The sequence below is a fragment of the Zonotrichia albicollis genome, chromosome 21 (assembly GCF_047830755.1).
Source record: "Zonotrichia albicollis isolate bZonAlb1 chromosome 21, bZonAlb1.hap1, whole genome shotgun sequence".
In the NCBI taxonomy this organism is placed as follows: Eukaryota; Metazoa; Chordata; class Aves; order Passeriformes; family Passerellidae; genus Zonotrichia; species Zonotrichia albicollis.
In genome coordinates, this window is record NC_133839.1 from 2,773,659 (window position 1) to 2,792,051 (window position 18,393).

Here is an 18,393-nt window from a genome sequence, read left to right on the forward strand (position 1 = left end):
TAATTACTAAATCTTATTACATCTCTGTGGGCTTCTGTTTTTTGTTGTCTCAAGAAAATTTAATCAGAATTGGTCATGCTGCCTTGCCAAAGCTGTGAAATGCTGCTCAAGATTTTTTTCTGTGTTCTTGGCTTTTCCTTTGTTTATAAGCAGAGCATTTGCTTTGATTGCTTGAAATACATTGTGGTAAGCAAAGATCTTCTCTGAGCTGTCTCTAATCATGGCAAATATTTTGTTGGAATGTTTAATTAATGGTACCTTCATCTCTGTACATGGGAAGTTAAATTTTATCTTGCAGAGCTGTACCAGTAAATAGCAAACCCAATGCAACGTGGTTGGAGCTGCCTGGAAATCCTCCCTGGAGTCTCCAGGCTTGGTGCCGTGTTTCAGGTGATGTGTGAGTGTTGCCACTCACTGCTCCCATCTCTGCCAGGCACTTCATAAATTAAACTTTAAAACCACTTTGGGTCGTAAACAAAGTTTGCTGAGGCCAAATGCAGCAGCTGTGTGTAGCCAGGCAGGGCTGCCGTGGCTGGAGGCTGTGTCAGCCTCTGCAGGAATGGGACCCACTGAGGTCACAGCCAGAACTGTCCCCTCCGGCTCCTGGGGTGCTGTGGGGGGCCTGGAGCCCTTCCCACTCTCTGCATTTTGGTATTTGGGGTTATTGCAGTCTGTGGAATGCAGGGAAGGATGGTAAGTTATGCTTCTTCCTGAGATTGGAAAAGCTGCTGCAAGTCTGGTATCTTCCTGTGGCTGTAGGGCATGGCTCTCCATTTTTATTAACATTGTTTGGTGCCATTGGAGCAGAGCCCACAGTGCTCCTCAGGCAAAGGGCAGGGGCTTTTTGCCAGCTACAGGTGCTCTGAGTTTTGTTTTTACAAATATGAAGAGAAATTGCAAAACTCATAAAGTGTAGCTTTTGATAATATTATCAACATTTGTGGTGGTTTGAGGGAGACTGGAAGGGCGGCTCAATTAGTAGATGTTCCAAAATCCTGATTCTGGTTTGATTTTCACTGAACTGTCTCAGAATTTGGTTTCCACCCTTGCAAAAATCAGCAGTTCTCAGGTACTACGTGCAGCTCTGTGCAAGGGTTTGCTTTTCCTAGTTTTGCTAAGAGCTTCCCCCAGTAATCATGTTTTAGCTTTTAAATAGGCTCAACTATGAACAATTTGCAAAACAAAGGTTGTAGATAAGGACCTGTTACTGGTATTTTTGAAGGTAGGCAGTTGATAAGGAAAGCTAAAGATGACTGGAAAAGCACAGCAAATATATCATGGGGCAGTGAGAAATATTTTAATATCTGTAAAACAAAATAAATTTCATCAGCGGTGCTTATATTGTTGGGAAATGTTAAACCCAGCTGAATGCTGATAACAATGCAGAGAAGTAAAACATTTCTTTTCCATTTTTGTGGAGAAGCTGGATGATATTCTCTCAGAATACCTCCCATTGCACTGGTAACCAGGGAGGGTGTTAAACCCAAGATAACATTTCAGAGTATTTTGAAACTTGAGCAGCACTGGAACCTGTTTGTTTAAAACAAATTGCCAAAGCAGCTTTCTGAATCCTGGCTGCCAATTTGTAATAAATCTGGGAAGACCAAAGGAGTTCCAGAAGTTTGGGAAAACATAAATGTTGTAGCAGTGTTTTAAGATGGAGAAGGGAGCAGGTAACCAGCGGGCAGTGCAGACCCACCTCTGCCACGTTAAAGAAGGAGCATGCTCAGCAATCCCTGGGCTCTGATGGAAAGCAGATCACGTCCAAAAAAAACCACCTCAAATTGTGGGTTTAATGAGATTCTTGCACTGGTTGCCAAGAGTAGATGCACTGGCACCATAAACCTGGATCCTGAGGGATCCCAGGGGGCAGAGGAGGCTTTGCCGTGGGAGCAGGGCTGTGTTGGATCCCCTGGCTGATCCCTGGCATGTCCTTCATGCTTTCCTGCTTGTCTCAGCACTGCTGGTGGGCTCTGAGCTCAGAAACACCCCCTGGGCACTGTGGGGGCTCTGATCCTTGTCCCTGCCCTGTGCCAGGCTGGCAGAGCCTCCCCGTCCCTGTTGCTGCTCAGTGCTGTGTTCAAGGAGCTGATTTAGAAAGTGCCACCTGATACCCCTCAAAAATAGTCCCCAGTGGGAATGTGATCCCTGCACTCTGCAAGCAGAGGGTGAGGAGCTGTGCTCTGACATCAGTGTGGGACAAATCAGCTATTCCCTGGTTTCCCTGTGAACAAGCCAGTGGGAATCATGGCAAAATCTGCCTGGAGGGAGCCTCTGTCTCACCAGGGAGAAGCTATTAATAAATTAATGCTGAATCTTGGTTCCCTGAGCAGGCTGGTGGAGTCAGCAGGGTTCAGCTGGGACAAGAAGCAGCTCTGGAATACCCAAGAGCAGATTATCAAGGAGGTGCATAACAGGAGGATTGACAGTGATTGTCAATAAGATAAAAGGAGTTTCTGCCTTGGGATAATGAGGGATAAAGTTTTCCTTCTTCAGACAGCTGAGCAGTGGGAGAGGTTGTCCAGAGAGGTGGGGGGAGCCTCCATCCTTGGGGGATTTTAAAGCCCCATGCAGGCTGCTCTGAAAATGGTGCTAACCCTGCTTGGAGTAGGAGCTGGGATTAGATGCTCTCCTGGGGATCTCCTCCAGCCCAAATAATTCTGCAGCTGAGCAACCTGATCTCCTCCTTAGTGCAAGTTAGAGCACAGTTAAGTAAAAGGTTATGGTGGAGCCCCCTGAGAGCAGGGAGGGAGGAAGGTGGTTTAGATTGAGTGCTCTTAATACCCCATCTGTCATCTCTGTGGTTAACATGTCCTGGGGATGGTTGCTATGTGAGACTTTGCAGTGGGAGATTGCAGGTCTTGAGAGAACTATTGCTGACTTTTAGATGATGTATTTTAAGGATTGTTTAAAAAAATAAAAGCTAGAGAGAGATGCCAGTGTTTAGGAACAGTGAAAATGTCATTGTGCTGAGTGCTCTTTGGGCCTGTCAGGGTGGGAAGGAAGCTCTGGAAAGGGACAGTAAGGGACACTGCTGCTTGGGCAGGGACAGGGAGTTACTTGGAACTGCTGGTTTGTGCACAATCTTGTTCTCCTGTGACTTCTGTCCTACAGAAACAGCGGTACTGGAGCTGGGAACTGGGAACTGGATCCTCTGCAGTTGAGGGATGTGTATTTTGGAGGGTGTGCTGGAGGCTCCCCTGCCCCTGCTGCTGGGGAATGGCCCTGTCCTGAGCAGGGCCCTGGCAGGTCATGGGAAGCACCTTCAGGTTCCTTGGTTGAGATGGGCACAGAGTTCCTGTGCCCTGGGTTGGGGGGAAAGCTTTGGTTTTGGTTTAGCTGAGCTAAACCCCACCTTGTGGTGCAGCGAATTTGCATTTCCTTATCTTCGGTTTTATCTTGCTAATGGTTTATAATTTTGGCCTTGTTACTTGGATGGATTAAATTACATTTAATGCATGCTCATTGATCCCCAAGTCTGGTTTTGTGACAGAAGTGCTCTGGGCAGTTTCACAAACTGAGGACACCCCACTCCTGCAGGAGTGGCTGACAGGCAGTGGGAAAAAACTGGAGGATTTACTGGTCTTGTGCAGAAACACCAGCATCTCTCTGGGCTGTGGGTGAGGCACTGCCTCATGTTTGAGTGCATGGGCTCCTCCCAGTGTCACATGCTGTGGTGTGGGTGACTGAAATGCTGTTTTTCTCCTAAAATCTAGCAGGAGTGAAGTGTCACTTTCTTCATAACCCCATTAAGAAGTTTGGCTACAGCATGGAAAACAAGGCTCAGACCCTCCTCAGCCTCAGGGCAGGCCTGTCCCCCCTCTCAAGAGGGTGACCATGGAGTACACCCAGTCCTTGGTGTTCCCTTTCCTCTGCCACTGCCCCAGCTCTGTGGCGTCCCTGTCCCACCCCAAGTGCCACTCCTGAACGTTGTCCTTTTGGTCCCACATTCATGTCTCTTGTCACAGGTTTCTCAGTGCCTCCTCAAAGATGATGCTGGAGCCTCTTCCTGTCTCAGTTTCCCTGTTCCTCTGACTTACTTCTCACGTGTATTTTGATTAACCCAACCCTTTCACCTAAAATCTGTTTGCTTTTATCTGTCCGGCCTTGTTGCTGCTCTGGATATCACTTAGAGGTGTCACTATTTCTGCCCAATGCCCCCCACCATGTTCCAAACATGGCAATGGATTTTTCCTCTTTCTGACCACTTCTGTTGGTGCCTAAATCCCAAATCTCCTGTTGCAGCCTTGCACTTCATGCCAGGATCTTGCTGGCCCTGCCCAGCTGCCCTGTCACTCTGACACAATGAATTTTGGTGTCACTGTTGGCACTTGGTTTGTCCAGGTGCTATCCATGTGTCACATAGAGACCTGTCCACTGCTGCCTGGCTGATTGAATCCACACTCAGAGCTAACCTGAGGGGAAATTTGTTGTCCTATTTTCACAGGGCTCCCTCACAATCAGCATGGCTTGGTCCATCCTTCACCCTCCAGGCTCTGCTGGAGGGGCTGGCCATGTTCTCTGGCCAGCAGCCCTGCTCTGTTTTGTCACTCTTGTGCCAGTATTTGAATTGTAAACTAAGCAGAACATTTTAAAAAGTGATCAGAATTCTTTCTGCTAAGAGTTTTCATTTCCAAATTCTGTTTGGTCCAAACCAGAGCTGCATGTGCTCCTGGGGAAGGCTGCTGGGGCTCAGGTCTTCCAGATTAACTCTGAGGCAAAGAGAAATGCTCTACCATTGTTTTGGAGCCAGAAAAATGGAAATCACACTTCCCAGGCTCTTGTTTCTTCAAGCATCAGATATTGTCCCAATTATTTGCTTTGCTTCATCCCATTGAATTCCTTTAGGAATGGTAGGAGATGCCGTCCACTCCTCCTGCTTGTTCCTGGACCTCTTCTGAGGGTGCTGTGATTCAGGATTGCCTCTCCTGTTGTACCCAGAGCTCTGTGTGTGATACTCTCTGTGTCTTGTGGAGTTTCTTGGTGTGGCTCTGGGCATCTGGAGTGGGATTGCTGCAGCAAACCCTCAGGTCCCACTCCGGGATAATGATCTGCAAAGGAACCAGTTAAAACAAATGCCTGTTTCAGTTGGGATCTAGAGAGGCTTGCAAACATGCCAGCCCTCTGTAATGGATCTCTGGAGGGAGAGCAGGGCCTGGAGGAGCTCCAAGTCCCGCCTTGCTCATGCACATCACTGAGGAACAGCTCCCTCCTGTGCTCGCTGAGCCTTTGCTGTGCTCTGGGTCACAGCCAGCTGCTCCTCTTTGGAGGCATGGGCTGGCTTTTCAGGCATGCTATCTGCTGGGTTTATTGGGGAAAAGTGCCCTCTTTTGCATTTCTTGGTGAGTTTTTCAACAAGTAGATTTTTTTTTTCCACTCTCCCAATGATTGTACCAGGATTTTATTCTCCTGCAGCCAGCTGTTAGCAATTAGCAACTTGATCCAGTCGGGCCTGGGAACAGAGTTTAACACTTTCTTGCCTCTCAGAGGATGTTGCTAATCCTGTTTTTACTGGTTTCAGGCTTGTGCTGTAGTTTTGGCACTTGGTGTGTATGTGTGGGCGGGGTGGGAAGATAGGCATGAGTACGGCAGAGGACTAATGGAGCTGAAAGAAAAGTATTGAGCCATTTACACAGGAAAAGTCCTTAGTAAGATGATTCCCAAGTAGTCTGTACAGAAAGCTGTATTTAGTAGCAATTTCAGTGTGTCCTAGCTCTGGGAAGTGTGCAGCTTGGGAATCCAGTCTAGTCCTGGATGAGATTGAGACTCAGCACCAACCAACATCAGTAATTCTTCAAACAGTGATTTCTGCAGCTCCTGAGTGGGGCTGAACCCTCTCCAAAATGTTTCACCCTCTGGAGGGTGAAAACCACTCTTGCTGACCCTGCTTGGCACTGCAGCAGCTGAGAGAGAGCTGAGGAATGGCAGTGTTTGCTCCCTGTGTCCATCACCTCTCCCAGGGCTCACTGACAGGCACTTTGGTGATCCTGCACTGGGAACCAAATGTGGTGGGAAAAACAAACCCAGCAGAGCCTGCACCAGCTGCTGAGGTGCCTGGGCAGGGCTGCACTGCTGGAAATGGGCACCTCTGCCACACACAAAGGTGAGAATTCATGGTACCAAACTGGGGGAGACAGGGCTCGTCCAGACCAGCCTTTCCTTCTGTCAGCGGTGGAGACACATCCAGAGAGGATTCACCCTGCTTGTCTTGGATACCCTTTAGGCAAGGGCCCAATTCAAAGCCAGCTTTTGTAGGCACAGAGCTGCTGACAGGTGAGCTCTGGATCAGCTCTGGAGCTTTCCCCTTTCCCCTTTCCCCTTTCCCCTTTCCCCTTTCCCCTTTCCCCTTTCCCCTTTCCCCTTTCCCCTTTCCCCTTTCCCCTTTCCCCTTTCCCCTTTCCCCTTTCCCCTTTCCCCTTTCCCCTTTCCCCTTTCCCCTTTCCCCTTTCCCCTTTCCCCTGGCCAGACTGGCCTCTATGGCTGCATATTCCAGTTCTGCCTTGCAGTTCCCCCAAGCCATGCTATTTCTGTGTTCCTGCAGAGGTCCATGTGCCCATCAAGTCCTGAGAAGCCCCTGGTTCTCAGGTGGCACCTTCACCTGTCTGTGCCCCCCAGTTTGTACCTTTTCTCCAGTGCTGCCTGGGTGGCAGGAGCTGAAATGGTGCTTGGGCATTTCTGTGTGACTTCCCTTCCTTCCACACCTCATCCCTTCCTTCCTCCGATATTTTACATCCTTGTTTAACCACCTGAATGTGGTGCTGATATGACTGGCTCTGTGGCAGCACAAAAGGTGCCATAAAACAAATGGGCTCCTACCTTATGGTGCTTGTTCAGATGAGGTAATGGAGCTGTTTGTGGTGTGTTTATTCAGTTGCTGTGACACTGGTGGCTGTTGTCATTTTGAGAGGACAAGGGGGCACAGCACAACTATTGTTATCAAAGGAAAGTGCTCATGTTAAGTGCCAAGGTGAGCCCCAGCTGGGCTGTGAGAGCTGTGCTGATGCAGAGGGTGGATGATGCCCTGCTCTTGATCCTTCTTTGCTGGGCTTTTGCACCAGGTGGGAAATGGAGGCATTTGAACATTTACTGCTGTCTGGGGCTGCTCTCATTTCTTTCTTGTTCCAGCAGTGGGGCTTGAGCCCTCAGCCTACCCACAGTCCCTGTTTCAGTGCTTTCCAGGCATCCTTCCCCTTATTCCTGGGCAGGTCAGAGAGAAATAAATCCCTGTGTGCTTTGGTGGAGCTAGCCTGAGTCTTGAAGCTCACACAGTTTGCCAGGCTCTGGAGGGAGGGTGAGGATGTACAGTCTGTGTGCGGTGTCATTTGCCATTTGAGGGCTCCTTGTTGGAAAATTTTAAACAAAAGGTGAACAAAAATTTTAAACAGGTGAACAAAAGTCACCTGGGACACATCTCCAAGCTGCTCTTCTCCTTCCTTCCAGGGCCTCCTCAACAAGCTCTGGTCAGTGGCTGTGGGAAATGAATTTGTAGAAAATTCTTAAAACCTGATAGAAAGTTTACATAGTATGTAGACTTTGAGATAAGAAATATTAATATAAAAATACTATAGACTAAGATACTTTTGAGAGAGAAATGGAACTAGAAACAAGTTTCAAAGGGTGGCTTTGTAAATAAGACTGATACTTTAGAGAAATAAAATTATGAAAGATGTATTGTAGTAGGACTCACTAGTAGGGGTAATTCTAGATGATTGGTTTTAAGGTATTTATAGCATAGTATGATTAAAACTGATAGGTTAAGAAATGTTTATAATATAATTACAAAATAATTAATTTCTGATTGTTATAGCGTGAGTTATAACATCTGTATTGTATCACCCTTCACATGAGACTAAAAACAGCACAAAAGTTTTTAAAACACCTCTCAGTTGCCCCATCTCTAGGCCAAAAAAACCCCTTAATCCAACAAGTGGCTGGTTCAGCTTGGGCGCCCACAGGAAGGGTCTATGCCAGACTTCACCCCCGTGGTGCAGCTGATCTGGGGCATGGCCAGGGCACCACCACAGGTCTCTGCTGAGCTCCCATCACCTCCTGCAGGAAGGTGGCTCAAGTCAAAGCCTTGGTGTTGCTGGCAGGTCCCTTTCTCAGGTCCTGCCACAGGACTGAATTCTCTGCAGTTCCCTTTGCAGGTGCTGCTTTGGGAGCTCCCAGCACACCTTAGCAAATCACCTGCATGAATTAACACTCACCAGGCCTGTGTTCAAACTGCCCCAAAACTTCTTACAAAGTCTCAAAGTCTCTTCTCTGTGGGGGTTGCAGTCTGCCCTGGGATGGTGGGGATCTGTGTTTTCAGCAGCAATTCTTCCTGCTAACTGTTTCCATCACCAAATTCTGTTTGGTCCAAATCAGAGCTGCATAGGCTGCTGAGGCTGAGATCTCTCAGATTAACTCTGAGGCAAAGAGAAAAGCTGTACCATTGTTTTGGAGCCAGAAAAATGGAAATCACACTTCCCAGCCTGTTATTTCTTCAAGCATCAGATATTGCCCCAATTATTTGCTTTGCTTCTTCCCATTGAATTCCTTTAGGAATGGTAGGAGATGCCATCCACTCCTCCTGCTTGTTCCTGGACCTTTTCTGAGGATGCTGTGATTCACTTTGATTCACCCCATTCCATTCCAGGAGGAAAGGATGGCCTGGCATGCACAAACAGCTGCAGAGTGCTTGGTCAAAACCTCTTCTGTGGTCGCCAGACCCTCCTGCTGAGCTCTGGGCTTGTGCTTTGCTTTTGCAGGCTCACCACAGGGATATCACAGCCCCTTCCCAGCCCTGGCCAGGGTGTTCATGCAGGAGGCTGGGGCAGGAGGGACCTGGTGATTTTAAGGAGATTTTTGGTTGCTTGGCTGGGCACAGGCACCCAGCATTAGCTCCCCCTCCTGCCTGCGTGTTTGGCTCCCTTCCCAAGAGGGCCCTCGGTTGTTTTTCAGGCTCAGAGCCATCTTTTCTGATGGAATCCTGCAGGGACAATGGCCAGTAGCATATCCTTAAGAAAGAGAATAAAAACAGGGCAGGCTGCAGTGATTCTAACCCTGATTTAGCTTCTGGGTGTCCAGCAATCTGCAGCTGGGGACGTTTCCCAAGCCAAAGGTTTTACCTTTGGATTTAAGGAGCTGTGTTCCTTGGGTATCCAGGGCAGCTCAGGGCTGTGACTTGTACAGTTTAATTATGTTGGGTGGAAAAAAAGAGCCTTTTGTTACCAATCTCTGAGCTAATGGCATCTGATGCTCCTGCATGCATGCATGCACTGCCACAATGGTGGAACCTTTTATAGCCTCTCCTCCTTCACTAACAAATCCCAACATTCAGTGTTGCCTTTTTACTAAAACTCCAAGGATTCTTGAGCAAACAGCTTTGAGTCCTGGCAACTTTACATTTATTGATTCGTTCTGTTTTCTTTTCTCCTGGCATTCCATTATGAGACAGAGCCTCTAACCTGCCTTCTGTAAAATTATCCTCCAGGATGGAGCCTCCCAAGGCTCTTTGTAGTGAATGTGGGCACAAAGAATTCACATAACTGCTCATCTGACCTCCTGTTCCTTTAGGTGTTATCATGGCTTGCCAATTAAATTGCCATTGTTTAGGCCTTTGCTGTTTTCCTTATTCCAAGGAGGAAATGAAGTGTTCTCACCTGTGTGAATGCACATGCACTTTTGGCAGCACTGTGGATGTGCAGGGAGAGATTATTTTCACCCTGCTTTGGACCTTTATCTTAAAACTGTGTGGCAAGCTCCAAGGTGCCTGCTTGGCTACTTGGTGCCAAGGTTTAGGTGGATAAAGCCTGCCTGGACTGCCCAGGTTCATTTGTAGCTGCACTTTTACTATTTGTTAATTTAGTAAGGAAAGTGAAGTATTGATGAGGAAGAAATTACTTTGCAGTGGACTTGTTTAATTGCAGTTAAAATGGTGCATCCATCCACCCAGGAGCCATGGCAGCTGAGGGCCTGGCAGATGGACTGCACTGGGAGCTTTAGGGGTGGTGTGGACACTCAAGTGATCATTGGTTCCTCTCTAAGCCTCGGATCTGGTGATGAGCAGAGCAGGGCTGAGGTCAAAGGCACTCTTGAAGGCGGGGAAGATTGCCCAGCCCATCACGAGGCAATGACACAGAGCAGCCCTGTCCCTGCAGGACTCATCCTCTCTCTTTGCTTTGTCTTTCAGAGATGTAGATGGCAGCTGCTGCCCTTGAAGGACTCGTCTGACCCTGTGCAGCACCTCCAGTTGCTACCATGATCTTCTGCATGCTGCTGCTGGCCTCCCTGCCTGAGCCCTCTGGCGCCGAAGTCAACCCTGGTAGGAGCTGCCAGGCTGGGAGGGGGCTCCTGTTTCACCTTCTGTGTGCTCCTTCTCTCCTTTCTGTGCCTCTCCTGGGGATTGAGTGTGAGGGCTGCATGTAGGGATAATCACTGATGTAATTCCCAAATATCCTCTGGGCTGAGATATTCCTGGGCAGCTGTGCTGGGGTGGGACACTCCTGCCAGCCACAGGAAGGCCCAGGGACATGGACATTGTCCTTTCTCTGCCCACCCAGGCCTGTCTTGGGCTCTGAACCTTCCACCTCTCTCATCTTCTGGCTCTCCCACCTTCTGTGTGCTCCTTCTCTCCTTTCTGTGCCTCTCGTGGGATTGAGTGTGAGGGCTGCATGTAGAGATAATCACTGATGTAATTCCCAAATGTCCTCTGGACTGAGATATTCCTGGGCAGCTGTGCTGGGGTGGGACACTCCTGCCAGCCCCAGGAAGGCCCAGGGACATGGACATTGTCCTTTCTCTGCCCACCCAGGCCTGTCTTGGGCTCTGAATTTCCCTCCAGCACTTTGGCTGTGTGTCCTGCAGAGCAAACCTCACTCCAGAGTGGCTCAGAGGTTCTGTGCTTGCTGTGGAAAGCAAATTTCCAGTTAGCAAAGCATCAGCCCCAGCTGTCCAGCCAGGAAAGGGCATTCTGGAGAGAGAAGTGTGGAAGGACAGATTTAAACCTTACCTGGCACAAAGATAGGGTGGAGATAGGGATATGAGCCTGAGTCCCTGTGGAGGACCATTTAGCCTACAGCACTTGGCAGGATGCAGCCATGATGGAGATAAGTAAGATAATGGTCTGCAATGTGTTGCAAAAATTCCTGTAATGAGGTGTTTTGAGTCTGTGAAACAAATGAGTTTAATCCTTTTGCAGTTGGCTGAAGGTGTGGTGAGGCAGCAGTGCTACCCTGAGGGCCTGGGCTGGCTCTGTTAGTCTGGAGCCCTTTGTGGCTGGCTCTGACCCTGCTCTGGCCTGTGGATGTTTGCAGAGGTTTGAGGTTGTGCTGCAAGCAGCCAGAAGTGAAGTGAGGGTTGTGTGGGAGCTGAGCAGCATTCCTGTGCTCCCTGTTGCACAGCATTCCCTGCACCACACACACAAACCTCACAGAGGAGAGGGAGGGCAGCAGGGCCAGCCCTGTGCAGGTTCCTTTGGGTGCAGGAGCAGCTCTTCCACACCAGCTCCAGGGAGGTGGCTGGGCTCTGAGCACAGCTCTGGGATCCTGCAGGAATCTTCTGTTGCAGACAACTTTTATGAAAAATTCTTTCCTTAGGATTTTTCCTCCTGAGAAGCTGAGAAGCCTCAGGAACAAAATGTAAACAATTATTATCTGCTGCTGTGGAATGCAACAGGTGCATCTGTGATTGGTCTCATGTGGTTGTTTCTAATTAATGGCCAATCACAGTCAGCTGGCTTGGGCTCTGTTTGAGACACAAGCCTTTGTTATCATTCTTTGCTATGCTATTCTTAGCCAGCCTTCTGATGAAACATTTTCTTCTATTCTTTTAGTATAGTTTTAATGTAATATATATCATAAAATAATAAATCAAGCCTTCTGAAACATGGAGTCAGATGTCCATCTCTTCCCTCATCCAAGAACCCCTGTGAACCCTGTCACAATCTTCCATCCAGAAATAGCCCCCCACACCTTTGAGCTCTGCCTGTGCCATCCTCAGGCAGCTTTGCTTCCTCAGCTCCCCCAGCTGCTCTGCCTGGGGCTGGCCCTTCTCTTCCCAGACACATTCCAGCACCTTGGCCCAGCTGCTGCTCCTGGCTCTGATGCCACAGGCTCCATGGCTTATCCTGCCCTCCTGGTGTGCCCCAGGAGCAGTCTGAAGTGTGTCCTCATTGCCCTATAACCCACAGGGGCTGCTCAGGGGCTGGTTTCAGGCCTGTGCAGCAGAGTCCTGCTGAGTCTCTTGTCTGCTCCCCTGACAGGCTGGGCCACCTCTCTGAGCCCCTGGCTCTCCTGAGTGCCCAGTGAAGGGTCCTGGTGCCACCTGAACAGAACCCAAGGGTGGTTTTGCTCAACATAGGTGCATTTGGTGAGAGCTGTGGCCACCCTCAGGGTGTATCCCTCAATGCCAAGGACAGTCTGGGTTCTGCTGCCAGCCCTGGGGTTGTGAACAAATAGGTTTTGTGCAGGCTTGCACGAAGACTCAGTCCCCCAGAGTCCTGCCCAAGCAGCTCCATCTGGCACTGCCAGTGTGTGTGTGACCTTTGAATAAGGTGTGAGCACACAGGACTGCCACTGCAGCAGCACAAAAAGCACTTTCTGCTCTCACATGCTGACCCCACCCTTTGGACCATGTCTGTGCATTTACCCACAGCTCAGCAGCAGGTCAGGGTGTGCTGGGACAGGTGAGATGAAGAGAGCCAGGGCTGTTTTGGCTCCCAGATAACCTGGATGTGCAGGGTGGGAGCTGTGACTGGGGCTCCTGGCTGGATCCCAGCAGGCACCCCTGCTCTGGATCCCAGCACCCACACCCCTGCTCTGGATCCCAGCACCACACCACTGCTCTGGATCCCAGCACCCCACCATTGCTCTGGATCCCAGCAGGCACCACTGCTCTGGATCCCAGCACCCACACCCCTGCTCTGGATCCCAGCACCACACCACTGCTCTGGATCCCAGCACCCCACCATTGCTCTGGATCCCAGCAGGCACCCCTGCTCTGGATCCCAGCACCACACCATTGCTCTGGATCCCAGCAGGCACCCCTGCTCTGGATCCCAGCACCACACCATTGCTCTGGATCCCAGCACCACACCCCTGCTCTGGATCCCAGCACCCACACCATTGGTCTGGATCCCAGCAGACACCACACCATTGCTCTGGATCCCAGCACCACACCCCTGCTCTGGATCCCAGCAGGCACCAATTCCCTCCAGGGAATTCAGGCCCCCTGACCAGCCCCAGCTGAATGTTGGTTTGTCCAGGTGCCATCCATGTGTCACACAGAGACCTCTCCACTGCTGCCTGGTTGTTTGAATCCAAGGAGAGAGACACCACACACTGAGTTCAGCTGAGGGGAAGCTGCTGTCACCCTGTGGGTGTCACCCAGGGCCCCCCATCCCTCTGGCTCTGGCTGGGCTGGCACTCAGCAGAGCTTTACCCCAGGGATACCCCCAGCTCACTGCAGCCTCCAGAGCCACTGCTTGGGTATTTATTTGCTTGTGGTGGCTGTGAGTTTCTTCAGCTGGTTTGTTGAACTCATGGGAAGCTGTGGCACTGGAGTGTTTAATAGGTTAAGGATTTATATTCTATATTTGAACTCTTCTACCTGACCTTTTGATGTATCCTGCTTCTGATGTTCTGGGAGACAGCAAGGATATCTATTGTTCAATGTAAATTATCTTTGTAATATTTCAGTAATCCCTTTTGTAAAGATGAGGCTGCAGATCTTTCCTTCATCATCTGTGCTGCCTTTTTGATGATGGAAGGGAGGAGCAAGAGCTCTATTCCTTATCTGCCTGGCATATGACTGAATACAAGCAGTGCTGTAATGCTAATTTTAGTTTGTTTTACAGGTATTCCTATGATTAAAAAAAATTAATATAAAAGCATTAAAATATACTAATTTTAATATTTAATATTAAATATTAAGTTTATTAAATAAATTTTTAATAGTTATTAGTATTTAACTATTGAATTTTAAAAATATTGTATATTTTAAATATTAAATAACCTGGTTCATTAGTGAATGTTGTCACCTCACCAGTTATCTCCTATACCCAGTAATTTAGGAATGCTCAGCACATCACACATTCACTGATTCAGTGCCTAACAGCTGCAGGCAAACCCTGTTGAAGCCCCACCCTCTGTTTGCAAACATTTCTACATCAGATCTGTCAGGCACTGATTCAGCCTGAGGTGCTTTATTCTGTGTAGTGATAATAGCATTCAGGTTTTCATCCCTCTGTCTTGTCCTGTAGCTTCTGAAGCTGCTGAATGGATTTCATGGAGTGCCAGAATCTCCTGAGTTGGAAGGGACCCAGGAGGACCCTTGAAGTGCAGCTCCTGTTGAGCTGGGTGCAGGTTTGGTACGAGGGTGGCAGGAGAAATCTCCAGGGTCCCTTCCAACCCAGCCCACCTGGGATTTTGGGAGCCCTGGATGACACCCAGGGTACCCTGCCTGAGGAGTGGCAGCCAGAACTGCTCTAATCTTCAGATTTAGAGTTTGCCCAAACATCTCTGATACTCCAGGGCATGTTTAAAGAGAGAGAACCTCGAGGCCAGCTGGGATTTGTCAGCTGCGTTTTCAGGGTTCTGTTGTGGGAAGCTTTTGGGGATCCATGGCCTGAGCCAGGTGTGTCTGTGCTCCATGGAGGCACCAAGTTTGAGAGTTTTCCCAGGCTGGGTGAAATGCTGGCTCCAGTTGGGGCAGGAACAGGCTGGGATGAGGCAGGATGGATGGACAGGGGCTCAGGGTCAGAGGGAGCTGCAGCCTGCAGTGCCAGGACAGAGCAGATGTTTCCATGCCTTGTCATCTCTAACAGATGTTTAACTTCTCCCCTGGATCTGCACTGCTGAAGGCAATAACTGTTCCCATTTGAGCACAAGTCAAGCATCCACTTTGTTCCTTAGAAAGAAAAATCTTGGACAAAAGCTTCCTTTTTATGTCACATCATTATTGATGAATAATTTCCCATTGTAAAATGGGGCCATTCAACAGTAACAATATAATATAACATAATATAACATAATATAACATAATATAACATAATATAACATAATATAACATAATATAACATAATATAATATAATATAATATAATATAATATAATATAATATAATATAATATAATATAATATAACATAACATAACATATCATATCTATTATATATTATATTGTCTTATATAATTATTAATATTAATTACATATTATATACTATGTTTTATAATAAAATTTTAAATATTAATTATATATTATATGATTTATTATATCATATAATATAATAATATATATTATGATAATAATATATTTGGGATTTCATGCTCTTAAAATGCTTCTTTGTAAAGTTTTTGCCTTGCTGGGCTCTGCTGCATGATACTTAGTCTAACGCATCACTTATAATTTCAATTTGTGATAATTATGACGTATTTATCTTGTTTTTGCATTCTTTTGCATTCAATTTTTTTTTTTTTTTGCATTCTTCTTGCATTTTAGCATTACCATATTTATTCTCTGGATGTGACAGCCTTTTAATTAAACTTGCCTGGTGATTTTCAAAGGGATGAGCGCTGACCTTTGTTGTTTGCTTGCCTGTGTTGCCCTTTGCAGCCATCTGTCGTTACCCCCTGGGGATGCACGAGGGCACCATCAGGGACGAGGACATCACAGCTTCCAGCCAGTGGTACGACTCCACAGGGCCCCAGTATGCACGGTGGGTTCACCTCTCCCTCCTCATCTCATCCTTTGTTGGTGTAAGGGTCTCCTCCAGCCAGCTCTTGTAAGCTTTTTGAGATCTATATCACACCCAAGATAGCTCAGCTGCTTTAGAAGGCATCAAATCAGCAGGATGGTTTTTGTGGTAGTGTTTGAAACAGAAAAATTTTAATAAAAGGCAAAATAACAAAACTCTTTGAGAAAAGGTGCAAGAGGTTTTTGCTCCTAGTAAAACCCTTCACAAAAGTGATTGGTTTTATTGTTCTCTTTTTTTTTTCTAGTAAATTGCTCAGGCAAAACTTTTTAGCTCCTAATTAGCTATCCTGAAGTTTAAAGTGAAGTCCCTAAAGTTCTATGAGGTGTCTTTTTCACTAATTAAAGAGAAAAACTTTTGAGCTTTTTTCCTTTTTAAGAAGACAAAAGATAGTTTTATCACTCTGTCAACAAAGAGCACATTCTTACACTTTTTTTCCCCCCTAGATACCCAAGATGTGGTGGAGGAAGAAGATCCCCCACCCTTAAAACCTTGTTTGCTGCTTTTTGTATTTAACCTGGGTAATGCACAGTGAAAGGCCAGGAGGCCATGGCAGTGGTCACAGCTGTGATACAGGAAATTCTGGTTAAATATTAAGGGGAAAAAATCCTTCTCCATGAAGATGAAGTGGTGGGAGGGGGGCCCAGAGAGGTGGTGGTGTCTCAGTGTTTGGGACTCGGCTGTAGCAGGCCTTGAGGAGCACAGGAGCTGCCCTGCTGTGGGCAGGGGATGGGGCTGCAGGCTCAGGCTTGCTCTGAGCCCATCTTTCAGTCACTCTGAATAAATCTCCGAAGGATTTGTGACTTACAGGTCAGCCAGGGACAGGGCCCCTGGGATTCTCATGCAGTGCTTTAAACTAAATCATAGGAAATCCTTTACAAGGATGAACTTTTCAACAGCATCCTATTGAGGAAATGGGCTGTGCCCACTCAGCCTCAAAACCCTTGGAAATGCAGAGTTAAGGAATTGTTAAGCAAGGAGCTAAATTATTTTCTTCATTGTCAAGGAAGCCTACAGTTTTTGTCATAAGCTTTGCTTTTAATTTTTTTTGAGTAATTTTATTTCTCTCAAAGCTATTAACTGATGTATCATAAAAGAGTTGTAAATGTGAATTTGCTTGGAATGGTTTGTAGTGGTGATATCAAACATTCCTACAGCTTAGGTGCAAGTCAGACCGAAATTTCAGATTGGTTATGGTACTTATATTTTTATTATAAATTCAGGCTCTCAAATCATAAAATTCTCCTAGTGCTCAAATATTATTTTTTCTTAGTCTGTGGTAGAGCAGTGATGCTGTGTGCTGTGTTTTTAATGGTGTTTGAGCAGCCTGTGGGTCTGAAAGCTGGGAGATTTTTCCTCTGAGTGTGGCTTATTTCCCATGCTGCAAACACTTTGGGCATCACTTGCCATCTGTTACCATCCTGTCCTTGCTGGATGCCCACAGGGTGAGGGCATGAAGCTGACCTCATGTGGTGAGAGGTCAGAGCAGTCCCATGCAGGTGTCTGTCCCTGTCACTCCAGTCACCCCTCCTGCCTTTTTTGGAGCTTTACTTGTTATTCTAGTGTAAGAAAGTCCTGCACCAACAGCTGACCAGCCAGAGGTTAAAATCTTCTCTGGCCTGAGCCTTGACCTTCAGTGTCTCCTCCTGGGTACCACCTTCCCTGCTGCCCTCACTGATCCCCTCAGTTGGAGATGGGGTGCTGTCTGAAAGCCAAGGGCACTTCAGGGGTTTGCTGTTGGCTAAGAAATCCCTGTGCTAAAAAACCCACACATCTTTGGTGTGCGGATAAATTTGTCACAACTACAGCTCTCACTATGTTCGGCTTAGGAGCAGAGACCTTCCCCCCACTCTCCTAGCAGCATCCTACACCAGCAGCTGTGATGACTGCAGGAAATGTGAAATATGCATTGGAATGACCCAGAAAAATTCCAAACAGATCTTTTCTTGCTAAAATGTGTTTTTAAGATGGCTCATCTTTGAGCTTTGTAGAGCTGCAGGAGGTGGTCAAGCTGAAGTTCGGGCCTTACCATGTGGGGTTTAGGAGCAGTGAGGCTGCACTTGAGCAGCAAGGGGTTACAGAGCAGCCAGCAGCTCCCTACTGAGCAGCAGGGTTGTTTCTGATCAATGTGGAAATTCATGTCTGGGGGAAAAATTACTCCAAGTAATAAATGAAAGCTATCTGGGACTGAGGAGCTGTTCTGTATAGGGCAAACCTGTAGGATTTGAGTCTCAGCTGACCATTATCCCAAAGGGCAGAGGCATTTGGTAGCCACTGCTGGTTTGTTGCTTCTTCTCAATCCTCAAATTTCCGCCTGTCCCCTCAATTAATAATTATAAATCTGGCTCTTTTTAACACATGTGATTTTCCCCTCAGGTTACAGAGGGAAGAGGGGGATGGAGCCTGGTGCCCAGCTGGTTTGCTGGAGCCTGAAGACGTGCAGTTCCTGCAGATTGACCTGCACAAGCTGTTCTTCATCACCCTGGTGGGCACCCAGGGCCGGCACGCCCGCGCCACGGGCAAGGAGTTTGCGCGCGCGTACCGCATCGACTACAGCCGGAACGGGGAGCGCTGGATCTCCTGGAGGAACCGCCAGGGAGGGAGGGTGAGTGAGCCTGGGGCACCTGGGGCTGCAGGGCACAGCCTCCCCGTCCTGTAATTGT

General features: G+C 47.8%; 1 protein-coding gene across 4 annotated transcripts in view; it reads left to right on the plus strand.

Moving 5' to 3' along the window:
* The window catches only part of LOC102061906 (discoidin domain-containing receptor 2), a 65,492-nt gene that overhangs the window by 17,707 nt on the left and 29,392 nt on the right, over positions 1–18,393 (plus strand). For all 4 annotated transcript variants that reach the window (XM_074556015.1, XM_074556013.1, XM_074556014.1 and 1 more), the window contains exons 2-4: positions 10,175–10,306; positions 15,592–15,694; positions 18,107–18,335. In XM_074556015.1, coding sequence (XP_074412116.1) covers positions 10,243–10,306; positions 15,592–15,694; positions 18,107–18,335 — 396 coding nt within the window. In that variant the 5' untranslated portion in view covers positions 10,175–10,242. The remainder of the gene's footprint in view (positions 1–10,174; positions 10,307–15,591; positions 15,695–18,106; positions 18,336–18,393) is intronic.